Source organism: Mustela erminea, chromosome 18, assembly GCF_009829155.1.
Source record: "Mustela erminea isolate mMusErm1 chromosome 18, mMusErm1.Pri, whole genome shotgun sequence".
Lineage (NCBI taxonomy): Eukaryota > Metazoa > Chordata > Mammalia > Carnivora > Mustelidae > Mustela > Mustela erminea.
The window spans coordinates 38,299,347-38,314,749 of record NC_045631.1 but is presented as its reverse complement, the minus strand read 5'-3'; the positions used below and the strand labels follow the sequence as shown (position 1 = coordinate 38,314,749).

General features: G+C 53.1%; 1 protein-coding gene across 1 annotated transcript; it reads left to right on the top strand.

The window, feature by feature from the left end:
• Positions 1-6,261: 6,261 nt before the first annotated feature.
• CDK5RAP3 (CDK5 regulatory subunit associated protein 3) lies at positions 6,262-14,641 on the top strand. The gene is made up of 14 exons (XM_032321520.1): positions 6,262-6,393; positions 6,621-6,666; positions 8,907-9,038; positions 9,307-9,407; positions 9,783-9,831; positions 10,416-10,594; positions 10,678-10,814; positions 11,028-11,172; positions 11,525-11,635; positions 12,023-12,098; positions 12,703-12,791; positions 13,426-13,631; positions 14,020-14,191; positions 14,303-14,641. Exons 1-14 carry the CDS (start codon positions 6,388-6,390, stop codon positions 14,366-14,368), a joined length of 1,515 nt encoding a protein of 504 aa, XP_032177411.1. The 5' UTR covers positions 6,262-6,387; the 3' UTR covers positions 14,369-14,641.
• Positions 14,642-15,403: the final 762 nt, after the last annotated feature.

Genomic DNA, 15,403 nt, shown 5'->3' with positions numbered 1-15,403 from the left:
TTCAGCTTTGCATGGCTTTGTGAGTTTGTACTCCCCTCCTTCCGAAACAGCCCCCCTGCCTCGAGTCCTTCAAGGCACCCTCCCCCATGGCCCACAGTGGAACCCCTGGGGCCTGGCCCTTTTAGGATGGGCATCTCCCACCCCTCATGAATACTCTCACTAGTCCCTTTCTCTGCCTACCTTCCCGGGCGCAGAACCTGCCCAGGAGGGTAAGATGAAGAGTGCATGCTGCGCCCTTGGTCAGAAATAGCGTCCTGGGTAAACTAAGACAAACTCCTATTCATCCCTCAAGACCCAAATTGATTACAATGCCTCTTATGCCACCAGGAATTGTTTTGGTCCTACAGAATTTGCTCATTTGCTTCTATTTAACATGATATTCACCAGAATTAATTATATATGTGTATGTGCACACATATATACGTATATAGTATTGTAATGATCTAGTCATATATTTGGCTCTGTTAGAGAATTTTAGCTCCTTGAGCCAAGAATTATCTACCACTGATATAATAGGAATTTGACTCAAGCTTTACAACACAACACAAATGAGAAATAGAAGTCCTGTCTTTACCCTAAGAAATTTTTTAAGAGTTTTTTTAAGATTTTTAAAAATTTGACAGAGAGAGAGAGATCACAAGTAGGCAGAGAAGCAGGCAGAGAGAGAGAGGGAGAAGCAGGTTCCCCACGGAGCAGAGAGCCCCATGCTCAATCCCAGCACCCTGAAATCATGACCTGAGCCGAAGGCAGAGGCTTAACCCACTGAGCCACCCAGGTGCCCCAAGAGGTTGTTTTTTTTTAAGATTTTATTTATTTATTTGACAGAGAGAACGAGATCATAAGCAGGCAGAGCAGCAGGCAGAGAGAGGGGGAAGCAGGCTCCCTGCTGAGCAGAGAGCCCAATGCAGAGCTTGATCCCAGGACCCTGAGATTATGACCTGAGCTGAAGGCAAAGGCTTAACCCACTGAGCCACCCAGGCACCCCACACTAAGAAATTCTTAATCTAGCCTGTTGCCCATGTCCCACTCTTCGCACCAACCTTCCTGGAGGTCAGGTGAGAGAAAACCCATTTATTTGACTTGTGATTTCAGCTACGGCAGGCTTGCTGCTCACGCTCATCTTCTTGGGGGTTTATGTGAATTGCGGATATGATTTTGCAAGGTCCTCCTGCCTCCAGTACGAAGCATGCACAGCTGGAGCTCCTGGCTGGCTCAGTCGGTGGAACATGCAACTCTTCATCTCGGGGTTGTGGGCTGGAGTCCCACACTGGATGTGAAGATTATTTAAAAAAAAAAATCTTAAAATAAATAAATAAGTATACGTGGTCGTCCCAGGAAGGTGCCCACAGATTTCTAGATCTGCCACTTTCTCTGAAAGCCTCATCTCTTTGAGAGCGGATGACCAGTTAGAAGACACCAGAAGAGGTTAAACATTCATGCCAGCCTTATTCACGGTTTATAGCCTTATCTCACACTCCCTGTGAGACTAGAGGGATGGTGGGATGGGCCCCAGCCTGGGGTCCAGTATCCAAGGGTCACGGCCCCAATTCCATGTGTACTAGAAGGGCTCCTACTAGAGGCAGTCATCCCCTTTCCCCTTGACCCCCAAATCTGGGCCTTTCTGCTGCTGGGGACCTAGAGGGGCCAGAATCCTGTTCTTCGACCTCCACCCTGGAGAAGGCATCCCAGTGCAAACTGCAGTGGGCAGGACTCGGTGGATACCCACCTGTGGCCTGCCACTGGAGAAGGCCACCGGAAACAGGTGCGGGATGTAGAGGCTCGGGACCACCCCCGCTGAGGGGGACCAGCTAGGAAGTCCCGCCCAACCTTGGCCTTCCGCAGATTCATTTCTCAGAAGAGCGGTGTTGGGAGGAGAGTGTGAGATAAGGCTATACACTGTGAATGTCTTTTAAGCCGGCCGCTTTATTGCTTTATAATTTTGTTAACGTTTAAATGCACCTCCTTTGGGGCGCCTGGGTGGCTCGGTCAGTTGAGCGGCCGACTTCTGATTTCAGCTCAGGTCGTGGTCTCGGGGTGGTGGGATCGGGCCCCGGGTTGGACTCCACCCTCGGCGCAGGGTCTGCTTGAGATTCTCTCTCCTTCCCTCTCCTCCTGCCCTCCCCTTCCCCTGGCGTGCCCTCACGTGCACATGCTCTCTCTAAAATAAATAGATAAAATCTTTAAAAATAAATAAATAAATGCACCTCCCTAAAACTAGGCTCAAGCATGATATTTCACGTGCAAACATGCAACATGCCTGTCTTCAGAAAGCTGTCCTCGTTGAGTGAAGCAAGTAAAATACACCTAGGGAGCCCCAAGGGCCTTGGTGCCCTACTGTGGCGTGGAAACACAGGGCCCCATTGGATTACAGTTTCGAGCAGTTCAGGGGGGCTGGTTCTGGGTCCTGAGCTGTCGAAGAAGCGATGCAGAAAAGAGCTGGGGAAGGTGCAGCCCTCCCCACAGACCGAGTGACCCCGGGCCCCACTCATTACTAACTGCCTGTCTGCACACGCCACACCTCTTATTCCTTCCTTTACAAGGACCCATTAAAGCACCTGGCGTTCAGTGTCGGGTATCCTACAGGTGCTGGCATTGTGGGCATGCGCACACCGGTGGTCCCTGCCTGCAAGGTCCTCACGGACTAGACACGGAGACAGACTGAAGAAAAACTACCCAGGAACCACACTACAAACACCAAGAGGCCCAGCCGAGTCTGCTGAGTTTCCGGGATCTCAGCCCAGCAGGCAGATACACCACACACACACACACACACACACACACACACACCAGTCAGTATGGTTGTGAGCAAACACACGGAAACACAGACCATAAAGTAATAACCGATGTTGGATAAAAGAAATGGATTATTTGAATGTCAAGGGTAAGTAAGCCTTTTTATGGCTATTGTAGGACAATAAGTAATGGGTGTTTTTGCCCAGAGTGAGGGCTGGTGAGAAAGAACTTTGGAATGGAACAGGGACTATGGTTGGGGGTGGGGGAGTCCAAGTATCTGGCACAACGACTGGGGAGAAAATGGGAATCAGGCTGAAGAGGAAGGAGGAGAGACCCAACACCGGTGCTGAGGTGGCTGAGCCCAGTGAAGGGGGTGGGTAGGGCTGAGGGAGAAGCCACATCCCACAGAGAACAAGAAGGCAGGCTGGGAAGCCAAAAAGGCCTGAGTTTGAATCCCAGCCCCACCAACTACCAGCTGTATGACCTTGGACAACTCACTGAAATTAGCTTTGGCTCCCTTACCTTTTAAATTCTGGCTCACAAAAAAAAATAAATAAATAAAAATAAAAATAAAACATAAATAAAAAAAATAAAAAAATAAAAAAAATTCTGGCTCACATGGGACTCCTAGGTGGCTCAGTGAGTTAAGCCTCTGCCTTCAGTTCAGGTTGTGATCCCCAGGGTCCTGGGATCAAGCCCTGAGTTGGGCTCTCTGCTTGGGGAGGAGCCTGCTTCCCTCTCTGCCTGCCTCTCTGCCTACTTGTGATCTCTGTCTGTCAAATAAATTAATAAAATCTTAAAAAATAATAAAAAAATTAAATTCTGGCTCACAGTGGTACCCACATTATACGGTTGTTGGACGGATCAAATGAGATAAGGCTTGTAAGGCACATGGCACACGGTTGTCACTTCCCAAGGAAGCTAACAACAGCAACAAGGGACAGTCAGGCAGCCCACATGCACCCCTGGGCTCTGTGCTTTCCTGTTCAAAGCTGGCACAGGCCTGCTGTGTCCTTCTCCAGTTCCCTCAACATGCTGCCCAATACCTAGGTCCCCTCTGCTAAATCCGCAGAGAATTGTGAGACTCACAGGCAGAAGCACCCCACACACCACCTTCCGACAGCTGGCAGTCCCAAGGACCGGACGCCCTGGAGAGCAGACCACTTACGTGCGTCTCTGCCCATAGGCCCCCTGAGGTTCCTTCTGGCCTTGGAAAAGGACAAACACTGCAGATTGCTGCCCAGAGTCCACAGTGTATGCTGTCTGGGGCATCCACCCTGAGCTGAGGTCAGCAGCGAGGCACAGCTCTTCACAAACCTCCTTCTGTTCCACATGAGTCACCCCCCCAAGGCACTATGGGTAGGGTGATGTGCTGGTGGTCCCTGCTTCCACCAACTCACCCTACCCTGCCCACCAGTTGGTTCAAGGAGGAAGGATGCACCTTGAGGATGGGGCAGGGCCATGCTTCTTCGGATGTCCCAGGGAGCCAGGAACACAGAGCTGGAGCCCAGGAAGTGTGCATTTAATTGCAGGGGAGCCCCAGAAATTCTTCCAGCCTGAGTCAGTCCTCTGAGATGGGAGCCAAATTCCCCTGAGAGAGCCCTGAAGAGGCCCCTGGTTCTGCCCTATGAGCCATTTCCAGGGAAATCTTTCAACCCATTTTATAATAATGATGACTAATGTTTCTCTCTCTCTCACAAGCACACACATACACACACACACAGGAGTCTACAAAGAACAAGAGATATAGTAAAGCATGTTGCAAACTGTAAAGAGTTATATACATCTAGTTTGTTTATTTAAGCCTATAAACAGAAATGCAAAGATAATTGGGATGGATGCTATCTCCACGTTGAGGAAACTGGCTGGCAGAGAGGTTATGGAAATAGTCCAAGATCTCACTGGGCAGAAATCTAGGTCTTCTCACTGCTGTACCACAGCACGCAGCTCAATAACAAAGTTACTGGCTCCCAAGTGCTGTGCTGGGGCCTGGGGCAGAGGGTGAGGGGTGGGAGGGTAGGGTTGGGGGGTGGTCCTTTAGAAAAAAACAGGTGGAGCCTCGGGGAGGAGCTAATATCCTGGAAAGGGAGGGGCCCCCAGTGGCACACTCAGCCCTGGGTCTCCTTGGCCCACCCAGTCTCCCGGCTCTAGCCATTTCTTGCCCAGTCTCACATCCTCCCGAAGCTTCAGCCACTGCTCGGATTACAGATTGGTCAGCCTGTAGCTCTCCAAAGCTGTATCCCCAGCCCCAGCGCTCCCCTGAGCTCCAAAGCTATAGACCCAAGTGTCTCCTGCCTACTTTTCACATGGGGGCCTCCCAGCACCACTAACGCGGTAAGTTCAAAGCCAAGATGCCCTCCTCCCAGTGCCTGCATCCCTGTCGCAGGTGGTGGCCCTCCCAATCCAACCACCTACGTTTCATCATTGCTGTCTATCTCCCCCATCCACATGGCCATTTGATGACCAAGATCTGTCAGTTTCCCTCTAAAATCAAATCTAGCCTTCCCCTCTTCCTCAGGTCTTGTCCTAGGTCCAGCCTTAACCTCTGCATAATAACCTCCTGACAGTCTTCCTGTCTCCAGTCTTATCACCCATGAATCCACTCTCCTTGCAGTCAGTTGGAATAGGGCCCTCCCGGTTTCAAGCCCTGCAAACCTCCCTCCTCTCAGTCTGCAGGAGTGAAGTCCAGGTTACTTAATGAGGCTCCTCCCTATGATAACACTTTACCACCTTTACAGTTTCCCCACTGGCCATTCCTTGCCTCAAGCCTTTACTGCACATAAGCTGACTAGCCGTCACTGCCGCCGGCATCTGCACTGTGAGACTTGCGCAAGTGCCCTCTTGAAATTCTTCCATTTTTAAAAAAAGGGGCCCTGCACTTTTTTTGCGCGGGGCCCCACCAATTACGTTTCCAGTCCTGGCTGCCTGTTCCTTGCACTCCTCTTGCTGTTTGTGGCCTCCAAAGCTTTGTGTAGTTTCCTCCACCTGGGACACCCTTCCCCCACATACCCCTTTTTCTGCAGCTCTTCCTTTGAGGCTCAATTTAGGGGTTATCTTTGGGATGCCTCCTTCTCCTTCCCTAATCACCCACCACGGAGCAGGTGCTCAACACACGTCTATCAGATAAACTGAACGGGAAGGCAAAGTGAGACAAGTACCACAAGAGACCTACAAACGACGACAGACGGTAAAGTGAGGCAAGGCCAGAAGGAGGCATTTCCAACGGCCTCCAGGTGGCCAGAGTCGGCTCTAGGACCCTCTCTAAGAGACCGATGATCCCTGTACCCAAGGCTCCGCGCTCACCTGGCCGGAAGCTGCAGTGACCAGCTCTCGGGCGCCGCCAGGCGCCACCTCGACGCCCCTGCAGCCTTTTCTCGGCGCCCCCGCCCCTCTTCGGCCCTGAGCCCGCCTCGCGTCTCCCATTGGCTGTCTCCCATTCTCCCGCCCCTCCCGGGCTGAGCCATTCGGAGCTCCGGGGTGGGTGGGGCTTGAAGCCAGGGGTGGAGCGCGTATCCCGATTGGCTCGGAGGAAGGTGGCGACGTGGCCGGAGGAGGCCGCTTCGTGCCTAAACTGAGGCTCAACCAGGCCAGCGCCGGATTGGTTGTAGGTGGGGCGGGCCTGAGTCGCCGGCCGGAAGCGGAAGTGGAGGAAAGATGCAGGTGTGGGGACAGGAGCTGGGGGAAATGGGGGATTGGTCGGGGGTCCCTGGACTGATTCAGCCCGTCGGTTCTTCGCCCGCATCCCCGGCCTCCCTCCCGGGTGCGGCCATCTCTCCGGCCCATCATTCTGGCCCCACAGGGTGGCGGTTGAGCCCCTGAAATGAGCGCGCGGGTGGCACGCCCCCTTCCCGCGCTCACGCCCCGTTCCCCGCCGTGTTTCCCTCCAGGACCATCAGCACGTGCCCATCGACATCCAGACCAGCAAGCTGCTCGGTAGGAGGGGACGCCCTGCGCTCCCAGCTGTCGGGGGAGGACCTGCCCTTTGCCCTCTGTCACCAACAGCTGGGAGCCCTGACACCCCAAGGCCCCTGTTGAGGTGCTGACCATTCGCCTTGACCCATGCTCCCAGCCGTGGTTACCTGCCACGCTTGAAGGAGCAGGAAGGAACTATACATAGAGTCTGTACTTGACCTGCGTCCTCGACTGTACATAACATTCGTGGCACATGTTGTCCAATCATTCAGCTGCAGAGTGATGGCTTATTTTAAAGATGGGCAGCTACTAAGTGGCGGATAGGAAATTGGAGCTTGAGTCAGGTTCCAGTGTCTACGCTTTTTGTATGAAAAAAAACCTTCCCCTCCTTTCTTTTGAAAACCTTCCATCTTCCTTTGATTTTAAGAGGAAGAGGGACATAGGCCCAGTTGGGAATGAGTGGCCAGGCCATCTCCCTGCTGTCTGTATCTGATCTAAATACCTCCTCAGTTCAGAGCCAGGCAAGGATCTCTTCATCATGACCCAGGGCTAGTGGGCAACTAGTTCATTTTAAAATGCTCGTTGCACTGATCAATTTGATGCCAGTTTTGTCGTTAAGATGACATCTGATTGACTACCTCATCCCCTTTTAGTTCTAGGACATGTACAGAACTTTTCTTTCTGAAGATTTTAAAGGAATACAGCAGAGGGAGTGTAACCAGTAACTACAGTGGGACCCCTGTGTTTGACCAGGTGGTGACCAGGTGGTGACCAGGTGGCAGGTGTATTAACAAGGACAAGGTTCTGAATTCACCACTCTGGGCCATATAGTCAGTCCTGTGCAGTGGCCACTAAATGGAGCTTCTTCAGTGTCATTACAGATTTGTCCCAGTTCTTCAGCACAGGCGCAGTTCTGGTGTATGAGCTGCTCATTGGTTATGGAAAGGACCATACCATTTGTTACCGTTTGGTCTCCCAGGTGTTGTTTTGAGCACTTGACATTGTAAAAACGAAGATTTTTACTAGTATTTATGGAATGTTTGCCATGTGCCAGACAACAGTGCTCCGTGTTTTACCTTCATTCCCTCTTCAATTCAGTATCTTATTATCCCCATTTTATATGTGGGGAAACTGATGCACAGCATGGCTGAGAGACTTGCTTAAGAAAGTTGATAATTAGGGGCACCTGGGTGGCTCAGTTGGTTAAAGGTCCAACTCTTGATTTTGGATTCGGGGTCATGATCTCAGGGTTGTGGGATTGAGCCCCACGATGGGCTCTATGCTCAGTGAGGAGTCTGCTTGAAGTTCTCTCCCTCTGCCCCCCCACCCATATTCGCATCCTCTTCCTCACCCCACCCCACAAATAAATCTTTTTTAAAAGTTGATAATTAGAAGGTAGGACCATCTGAACACAAAGCCTAGCTCTTAGCTCCTTCCTACTGAGGACATGTGCATGGCTCTCATCCACCCACATCCTCTGCTACATACAGATCTGGGCCCAGAGACCAGGAGGTCAGTCGCACTGGTATTCTCGTGGTAGGTGGTATTTCACTGTTGAGAGTCGAACAGTGGTATCTCGTCCTTAGGGCGCTGTGGGTATTAGGGGCTTTGCCGTTGTTCATTCATCTGCTACTTGGCATAATCATCTTGTATTTTCCATTGTCATGGTTAATCCCAGCCCCGAGGAAGTGGAAGTTGAAAAGCATCCTTTGTCAGTACGAAAGATATAATTACCCATGGAAGCAAAAATATTATGGAGAATTTAGAGTGGTCAAAAGTGGCGCTTTGATGTCAGGACCAAATTTAAAGTTTTTCGTTAGGGGCGCCTGGGTGGCTCAGTGGGTTAGGCCTCTGCCTTCGGCTCAGGTCATGATCCCAGGGTCCTGGGATCAAGCCCCGCATTGGGCTCTCTGCTTGGCGGGCAACCTGCTTCCCCCTCTTTATCTCTTCCTACCTCTCTGCCTACTTGTGATCTTTGTCTGTCAAATAAATAAAAATTAAAAAAAAAAATCTTTAAAAAAAAATAAAAAGTTTTTCGTTATCCCTGTGCGGAAGCAGTTGCTCTGTAAAAGTCAAACACTGTGACGGAGTCTGTTTAACCCCAAGGGTCCCTTTGAGCCTCTCTTTATTCCCACAATCCCCACACCTTAACCAATAGGCGTACAGCTTTCAGCCAGTGTCTTAGCCCATTTCCCCTGAGTTAGTGATGGACTTCCGGCTGTGTGATTGGAAATGCTGTGATTTGGGGGTTTTTCACATAGACTGGCTGGTCGACAGAAGGCACTGCAGTCTGAAATGGCAGAATCTGGTGTTGAGCATCCGAGAGAAGATCAATGCTGCCATCCAGGACATGCCAGAGAGCGAGGAGATCGCCCAGCTGCTCTCTGGATCCTGTGAGTGCCCCTGGGCTACCCTGCTGGAGCCCCCTCTTCCCTGAAGCCCCGTATATCAGCCGAGCTGCTCCCTTGTTGTTTAGCCGTAGGGCTGACCCCTAGAGATTTCTCTTGGGGGTACAGATGCTGGCTTCTTCCAGCACAGCATGCTGAAGGGAAGAACTGTACATGCTAAAATTCTCCGCCTGTTCACCAGTCAGCTACGTGCCCAGGGTAGGTGGGGAAGATACTATAATTCCCAAAGTCTTTGCTCTTCCTTCCTTTCCAGACATACACTACTTCCACTGCCTGAGGATTGTGGACCTTCTCAAAGGCACTGAAGCTTCCACAAAAAATATTTTTGGCCGGTACTCTTCACAGCGAATGAAGGCAAGTGTGGGTCAAGCTGGTGAGTTACACCTGGAAACATCATGTCTCCAGGGTTTGAGGCTCTGGTCTCATTCAGGGTCCACTACAGAGGCTTACGTAGACTATTTCCTGAGCTTTCTCAGCATCCTCAAAGTTGAGAGCAAAAATAGACCCTACCCCTGGGTTTACATTTTCAGGCCTGCTACTTTGGGGAGCATTCAGTTGTGCCACATTCTTAAAATGACGTGGGTGGTCCAGCCAATGCAATGAAGGAGCACAAGAGCTCTGGGTCTCATGTGATGTGAAGGCTGGGGGAGCTTCCCCTGTTTGTGGCTTGAGCTAAGATGTGGTTGCTGAGTGCTACTCCCCCTCACTTCTGTTTCTGTCCTTACCCAGGATTGGCAGGAGATCGTAGCCCTGTATGAAAAGGACAACACCTACCTAGGTAAAGTTGCCCAGCCTGGGAGGCCCGGCGTCCATGGGGCAGCCCACTCCCCAAGTTCTGAGACACTAGGCTTCCAGGAAGCACATGTGGGGAAAGAGGCTGGGGTATAAATGTTTGCCAGGTTGGCAAAGAAATTCCCCAAAGGGTGTTGGGAGGAGGAGGAAGACCAGGCAGGTAGTAGGCATGTGTTTTGGTCCTCCCCCGCCAACCTCTTGGTGACTGATTCTGTCTGCAGAAGGGGCATGGGTCACCCGGGGTCCACATTGGGTGCCGGAGGGAGTAATTACAGGGTGCGTTGTACGTTGGGATATGTTTCCTAAAAGTCCTAATAATAATAGTTCATACTTACCGAGCATCTACTAAATGCAAGGAATTCTACTCATGTTTTATGTGCATTCTCTCTCTCAATCCTCATGGTAAATGTTTTTACCCCAGTGTTAGAGAGGAGGCCTGGATCAGAGAGGTTAAATGTCTGTGTGCGGTGCCCTGGCTGGGAGGGGAGGAGCGGGGAGGCCAACCGTGTCCCGGGGCGTGCTGGCCTCGTGGCCTGGGCGTCTGGGGTGAATTTCCCGGGCCCTCCTCAGTGGAACTCTCCAGCCTCCTGGTTCGGAATGTCAGCTATGAGATCCCCTCGCTGAAGAAGCAGATCGCCAGGTGCCAGCAGCTGCAGCAAGAGTACAGCCGCAAGGAGGAGGAGGGCCAGGCGGGGGCAGCCGAGATGCGGGAGCAGTTCTACCACTCGTGCAAGCAGTACGGCGTCACGGTGAGCCTCGTGGGGGGCCCCAAGCCCAGCTTCTCTGCCTCCCACCCGACTTGTCTCAGGCCGCCTCTTCTCCCCTCCGCCAGGGAGACAACATCCGAAGAGAACTGCTGGCCCTAGTGAAGGAGCTGCCGAATCAGCTGGCCGAGATCGGGTCGGGGGCTCAGGCCCTGGGTGAAGCCATTGACCTGTACCAGGCCTGCGTGGGCTTTGTGTGTGAAAGGTAAGGGACCTCAGTGTCTCTCCAGCGGGGAGGGGACAGCTGACCTGTGTTCCTTGGCTGTTCTGTCTTCTGTGCTTGTGTTTTTCCCACATCCCATTTGAGTTTGAGTTCACACGTGTGCACCTGTGGGAGCCTCAGCATCTGTCCGAAGGGGAGCCTGGCATGGGCTTCCTGCGGGCCCAGCGGGAGGCTCAGTCGGCCGCTCCGTTGTAGCCCGGAGGAGCAGGTGTTGCCCATGCTGCGCTACGTGCAGAGGCGGGGGAACTCCACGGTGTACGAGTGGAGGACAGGGAATGAGCCCTCCGTGGTCGAGCGGCCACACCTCGAGGAGCCGCCTGAGCCGGTGGAAGAAGACGCGGTAAGACAAGCCTGGCGAGAGCTGCTGCCTTGGCCCCTGCACCCCACTCCCCCTCCGCCTGAGTGCAGAGCCCCAGAAGGAAGAAAGAGGGATTCTGGTGAGAGAGCCCAGAGCTAGAAGGGCCCAGAGGGTTCTCCTTTTTTCCAACTTTCTGGAGCCCAGAGTATGGAAGAGCTTGGCTTTGAGCTAGGAATCCTGCAGTTCTGTGAACTCTCTGAAGATGGGCTGTCTTTTGGGGTGCCCCTGGCACGGTATGCCGGTGCCCCCTAGAGGGGCGCCTGAGGCCTCTGGGGAGGCATGCCCCTTTTCTTTCACCCACTTTCTGGGTGCTAACACTTTTTTTCCCTTCTAGATCGACTGGGGTGACTTTGGAGTAGCGGTGGCTTCTGAAGGGACTGACTCTGGCATCTCTGCCCAGGCTGCTGGAATTGACTGGGGCATCTCCCTGGAATCAGACTCAAAGGTTAGGAAGCCTTCCTCTCTGAGGACTTTCTGTGATCTCTGCTTTGGGGGTGAGAGAAGTGGTACCTGTCTTTAAAGACGTGACTCAAAGTCCATAGCCCTCAGATGAGGTGAAGACCAAGGGGAGACAGAGCTCCCACAGAGATGTATCAGAGGTCTGGCCCCTTTTCTCCTGGTATCTGGGGGCAAGGTGTTGGGGGGAAAGGCCAGTGGTAACTCTCCAAGCAGGGACGAGGGTAGCATATTTGCCTCCGACCTCAGGGCGGCATGTCCGTCACACAGTTGAAATGTGCAGGCATTGAACTTACCTAGGGCTTTGGTTTATTCTGGCTGCCTTTGATGGGGAAGATTCTTGAAACCCTGCTGAGGTTCTTTGCTTTCCACTCAGGAAGCTGGGGGTGATGGGATAGACTGGGGAGACGATGCCGCTTTGCAGATCACGGTGCTGGAAGCCGGAACCCAGGGTAAGCGCACGTCCCTGGAGTCCTGGCCCAAGTGGGTGCTCAGAGGCCCCCATGTCTCCAGAAATAAACAGTGCATTGCCAAGATTGGGCTGCTCACACATCCAGCTGTTTTCTCAAAATCATGATCATGGTGTGAGAGTAGGGAGATGGAGAGAAGTTCTTAAAATCAGGTCTAGAAGCTCACAACTTTTGAGATAGCGGAAATGGGTCATCTTTTCTGGTGGGAGGGTTCAGGAGGGCCAGTGGTCTTGGAGGTCTGACCGGACGCCCTTGCCTAGCAGCAAAGAGGCTGTAGCAGCGATCTGCGCCACTAGAGGGCAGTGCAGGATGACACTTCGTGGCCTGCTGGAGCAGAGGGGACCCTTCCAGGCCTCGAAGCCAGCTCAGTGGTCCTCCCAGACTGGCCTTTGGTCCTAGTGTCTGATTCAGGCTGGACCTATGGGAGAGGGTAACCCTTCCCCCCTGGCCCTCTGGGATGAGACAGCAGGTAGCTTTAGTGCATTGAGTTTGTGTCCAGATGAACCCATCAGAACCTCTCAAACTTGAGGTTCTTTTTTTCTGGTCCCCAGCAACTTTATCACATTTCCGTCTCTCTTCCCGGCAGCTCCAGAAGGTGTTGCTAGGGGTCCAGATGCTCTAACACTTCTTGAATACCCTGAGACCCGGAATCAGTTCATTGATGAGCTCATGGAGGTACTTTCATCCTCTGGGAGAGGGTTTCCCGTTTGTGTTCATCTCCGTCTGTTCCCTTCCCGGGGCCCTGCTGGCTGGTGAGGGCATCATGGAGTGGAATTCGTAGTCCTCTCCTGTTCTTTCTCTCTCTGCCCAGGGAAGCCCCTCTTAGCCTCCAGAGCAGAGGAGGACAAAGGAATCATGTTTCTCTGGTAGAATAAGAGTGACAAGATGTGTGGCTGGTTCCCAGATTCTTCTAGCCCTTTCTTAATCCAGGGATCCAGCTCAGACATGGGTTCCTGTTTGCTGAATGATTCCTCTCACAGAGAGAAAACACCTTCACTGGGGCAGAGAGAACCCATCAAGTTTCTGTGCTCTTAGTTTATCTGAGCCGCACGCAGAGAGGAAGGAGAGGTATCAGGGCTGGAGGTGGGGGGCTGATGGGCTGGGAGGGGATGGAAGAGTGGCAGTGGATGCTGCCTTGGGTTCTCATGTTGTAGTTGGTAAGTCTTTAGCAGTAAAAGTATTCAGAGGAAATAATCTCTCATCACCCAGCGTCCAACCCTCCCATCTCATTCTTATATTTGGAGCAGTCTGAGGGCTCAGGCTCTGAATTCTCTTCTTGGGTTTCAACCAGATCCTTTTCTGCCCTCAGCTCGAGATCTTCTTGTCCCAGAGAGCCGTGGAGATGAGTGAGGAGGCGGACATCTTGTCCATGAGCCAGTTCCAGCTGGCTCCCGCCATCTTGCAGGGCCAGACCAAAGAGAAGATGCTTACCATGGTGTCGGCGCTGCAGGATCTGATTGGCCGGCTCACCAGTCTTCGGATGCAACACCTGTTTATGATCCTGGCTTCACCAAGGTCTGGCTTTCCCAGTGATGATGGGCCATTCGGGAGCATGAGGTGGGGTGCCGCCATCTTGAGCAGCGCTGACTCCTTATGTTCCCCTTCTCCATAACCCCTCGGAGCTCTTCTCTGCCTCCCCTAGCATCTCTGTCACAGTTGGGATCAAGGGTTCTCTTGGGGCAGGACGAGGTGGTCTGAGGTGTGCGGGCAGGCTCTGCTCCTCTGCTTCCCAAATAGGACAGGAGACCTGCGGGCCACATGCCTTGCAGAGAGGGAGCGAAGGGCGTGGGGGCTGAGAGACCCGTTGGGATCTGGTTTCCTCAGCCTCCCCTTTCCCAGCAGCTGAGTGGGGCTGCCCAGGTTTCTCCGCTGCACCAGACACTTACCTGGGTGCCCTGCGCAGGTATGTGGACCGTGTGACTGAGTTTCTGCAGCAGAAGCTGAAGCAGTCCCAGCTGCTGGCTTTGAAGAAGGAGCTGATGGTGCAGAAGCAGCAGGAAGCACTTCAGGAGCAGGCGGCCCTGGAGCCCAAGCTAGACCTGCTGCTGGAGAAGACCAGGGAGCTGCAGAAGCTGGTGAGATGGGGAGGCCAAACCTGCTGAGGGGGAGGACCCTCCCACCCCATCTCTACAGAAGGAGGCCCCTTTGCCTTTGCGTCCTGCCCATGGGGTGTCCCTGTCTTTCAGATTGAAGCTGACATTTCCAAGAGATACAATGGGCGCCCCGTGAACCTGATGGGAACCTCTCTGTGACATTCTCGATGTTTCTACTGGCCCATCTTCCCAGCCTTCAGGAAGGAGGGTGGGAAGCCAGGGCCGATGGGGCAGGGCCCTTGCTTGTCAGAGACCAGGCGACTGGAGGCCAGGAAGCCACAGAAGGGAGCCATCCCTAGATGGTGACCTTGACACCCGCAGCACTGTCTGGCAAGGAGCTGTCTTGATGCCCTATGGCCCGTCAGCCTGGAACCATAGTTTGGGGCCCGCTCATCATCTAGCTGGACTCAATAAAAAAGGAAGAGACTCTTGCTTCACTGCTGACAGTTTCTGCTGCTCGGGGCCTTGAGTCAGGGCTGTGCGCCTGTTTGCCAGGGGTCCGTGATCCAGTGGGCTCCCAAGGCCATTGGCTTTACCTATGGAGCCCCAGGGTCAACGTTCCCCCTTGCCTTCTGGTGACAGGAAGGGCCCCAGTTGAGTATCTAAAGTGGCTCAGCAAGGGGGACTGGGGTAGCTGAGATGGCTGGGCCCCTTTCTCTCCATGGCCAGGCAAGACAGCCCCACTCAGGCCAGAAGCCCAAGGGGACCGGTCAAGTGGCAGCCTTGTTGGAGCCTGCAAAGCTGTATTTTCCTTTTAATCACAGCTTACCTCCAGGCAGAGGGAAAATGTGGTTTGGGGAGGAAGGGTCTGATAAACAAGGTGGAGACAGGAGTTGTCACCTTCACCAGCCGCCTGTCCACTCGCTACCCATAACTGCCTGCATGGTGATTGGGCAGAGCCCCGCCCAGGACAGCACCCCTCTCCCAAGCCACCTACCCATCCCCATTTCCCAGGAAGGTAGGGGCTGGGGGTGGCCGGCAATTCGATTTTAATTTCATAGCAGAGCAGTTGATTCATGGTTCTTTGTCGCTGGCGTTGACTCCCGTAATGACTTTCCATCAAAATGAAAAGTGGAGTGACACCACTCATTATTCCTGCTGCTTGTTATCTCAGTTCTGGGGAGGGCCGCCCCCTCCCTGCTGCCTTTCAGCCGTCCCGGACAGTGAGTGATCGCCCCTATTAATCACCGACCC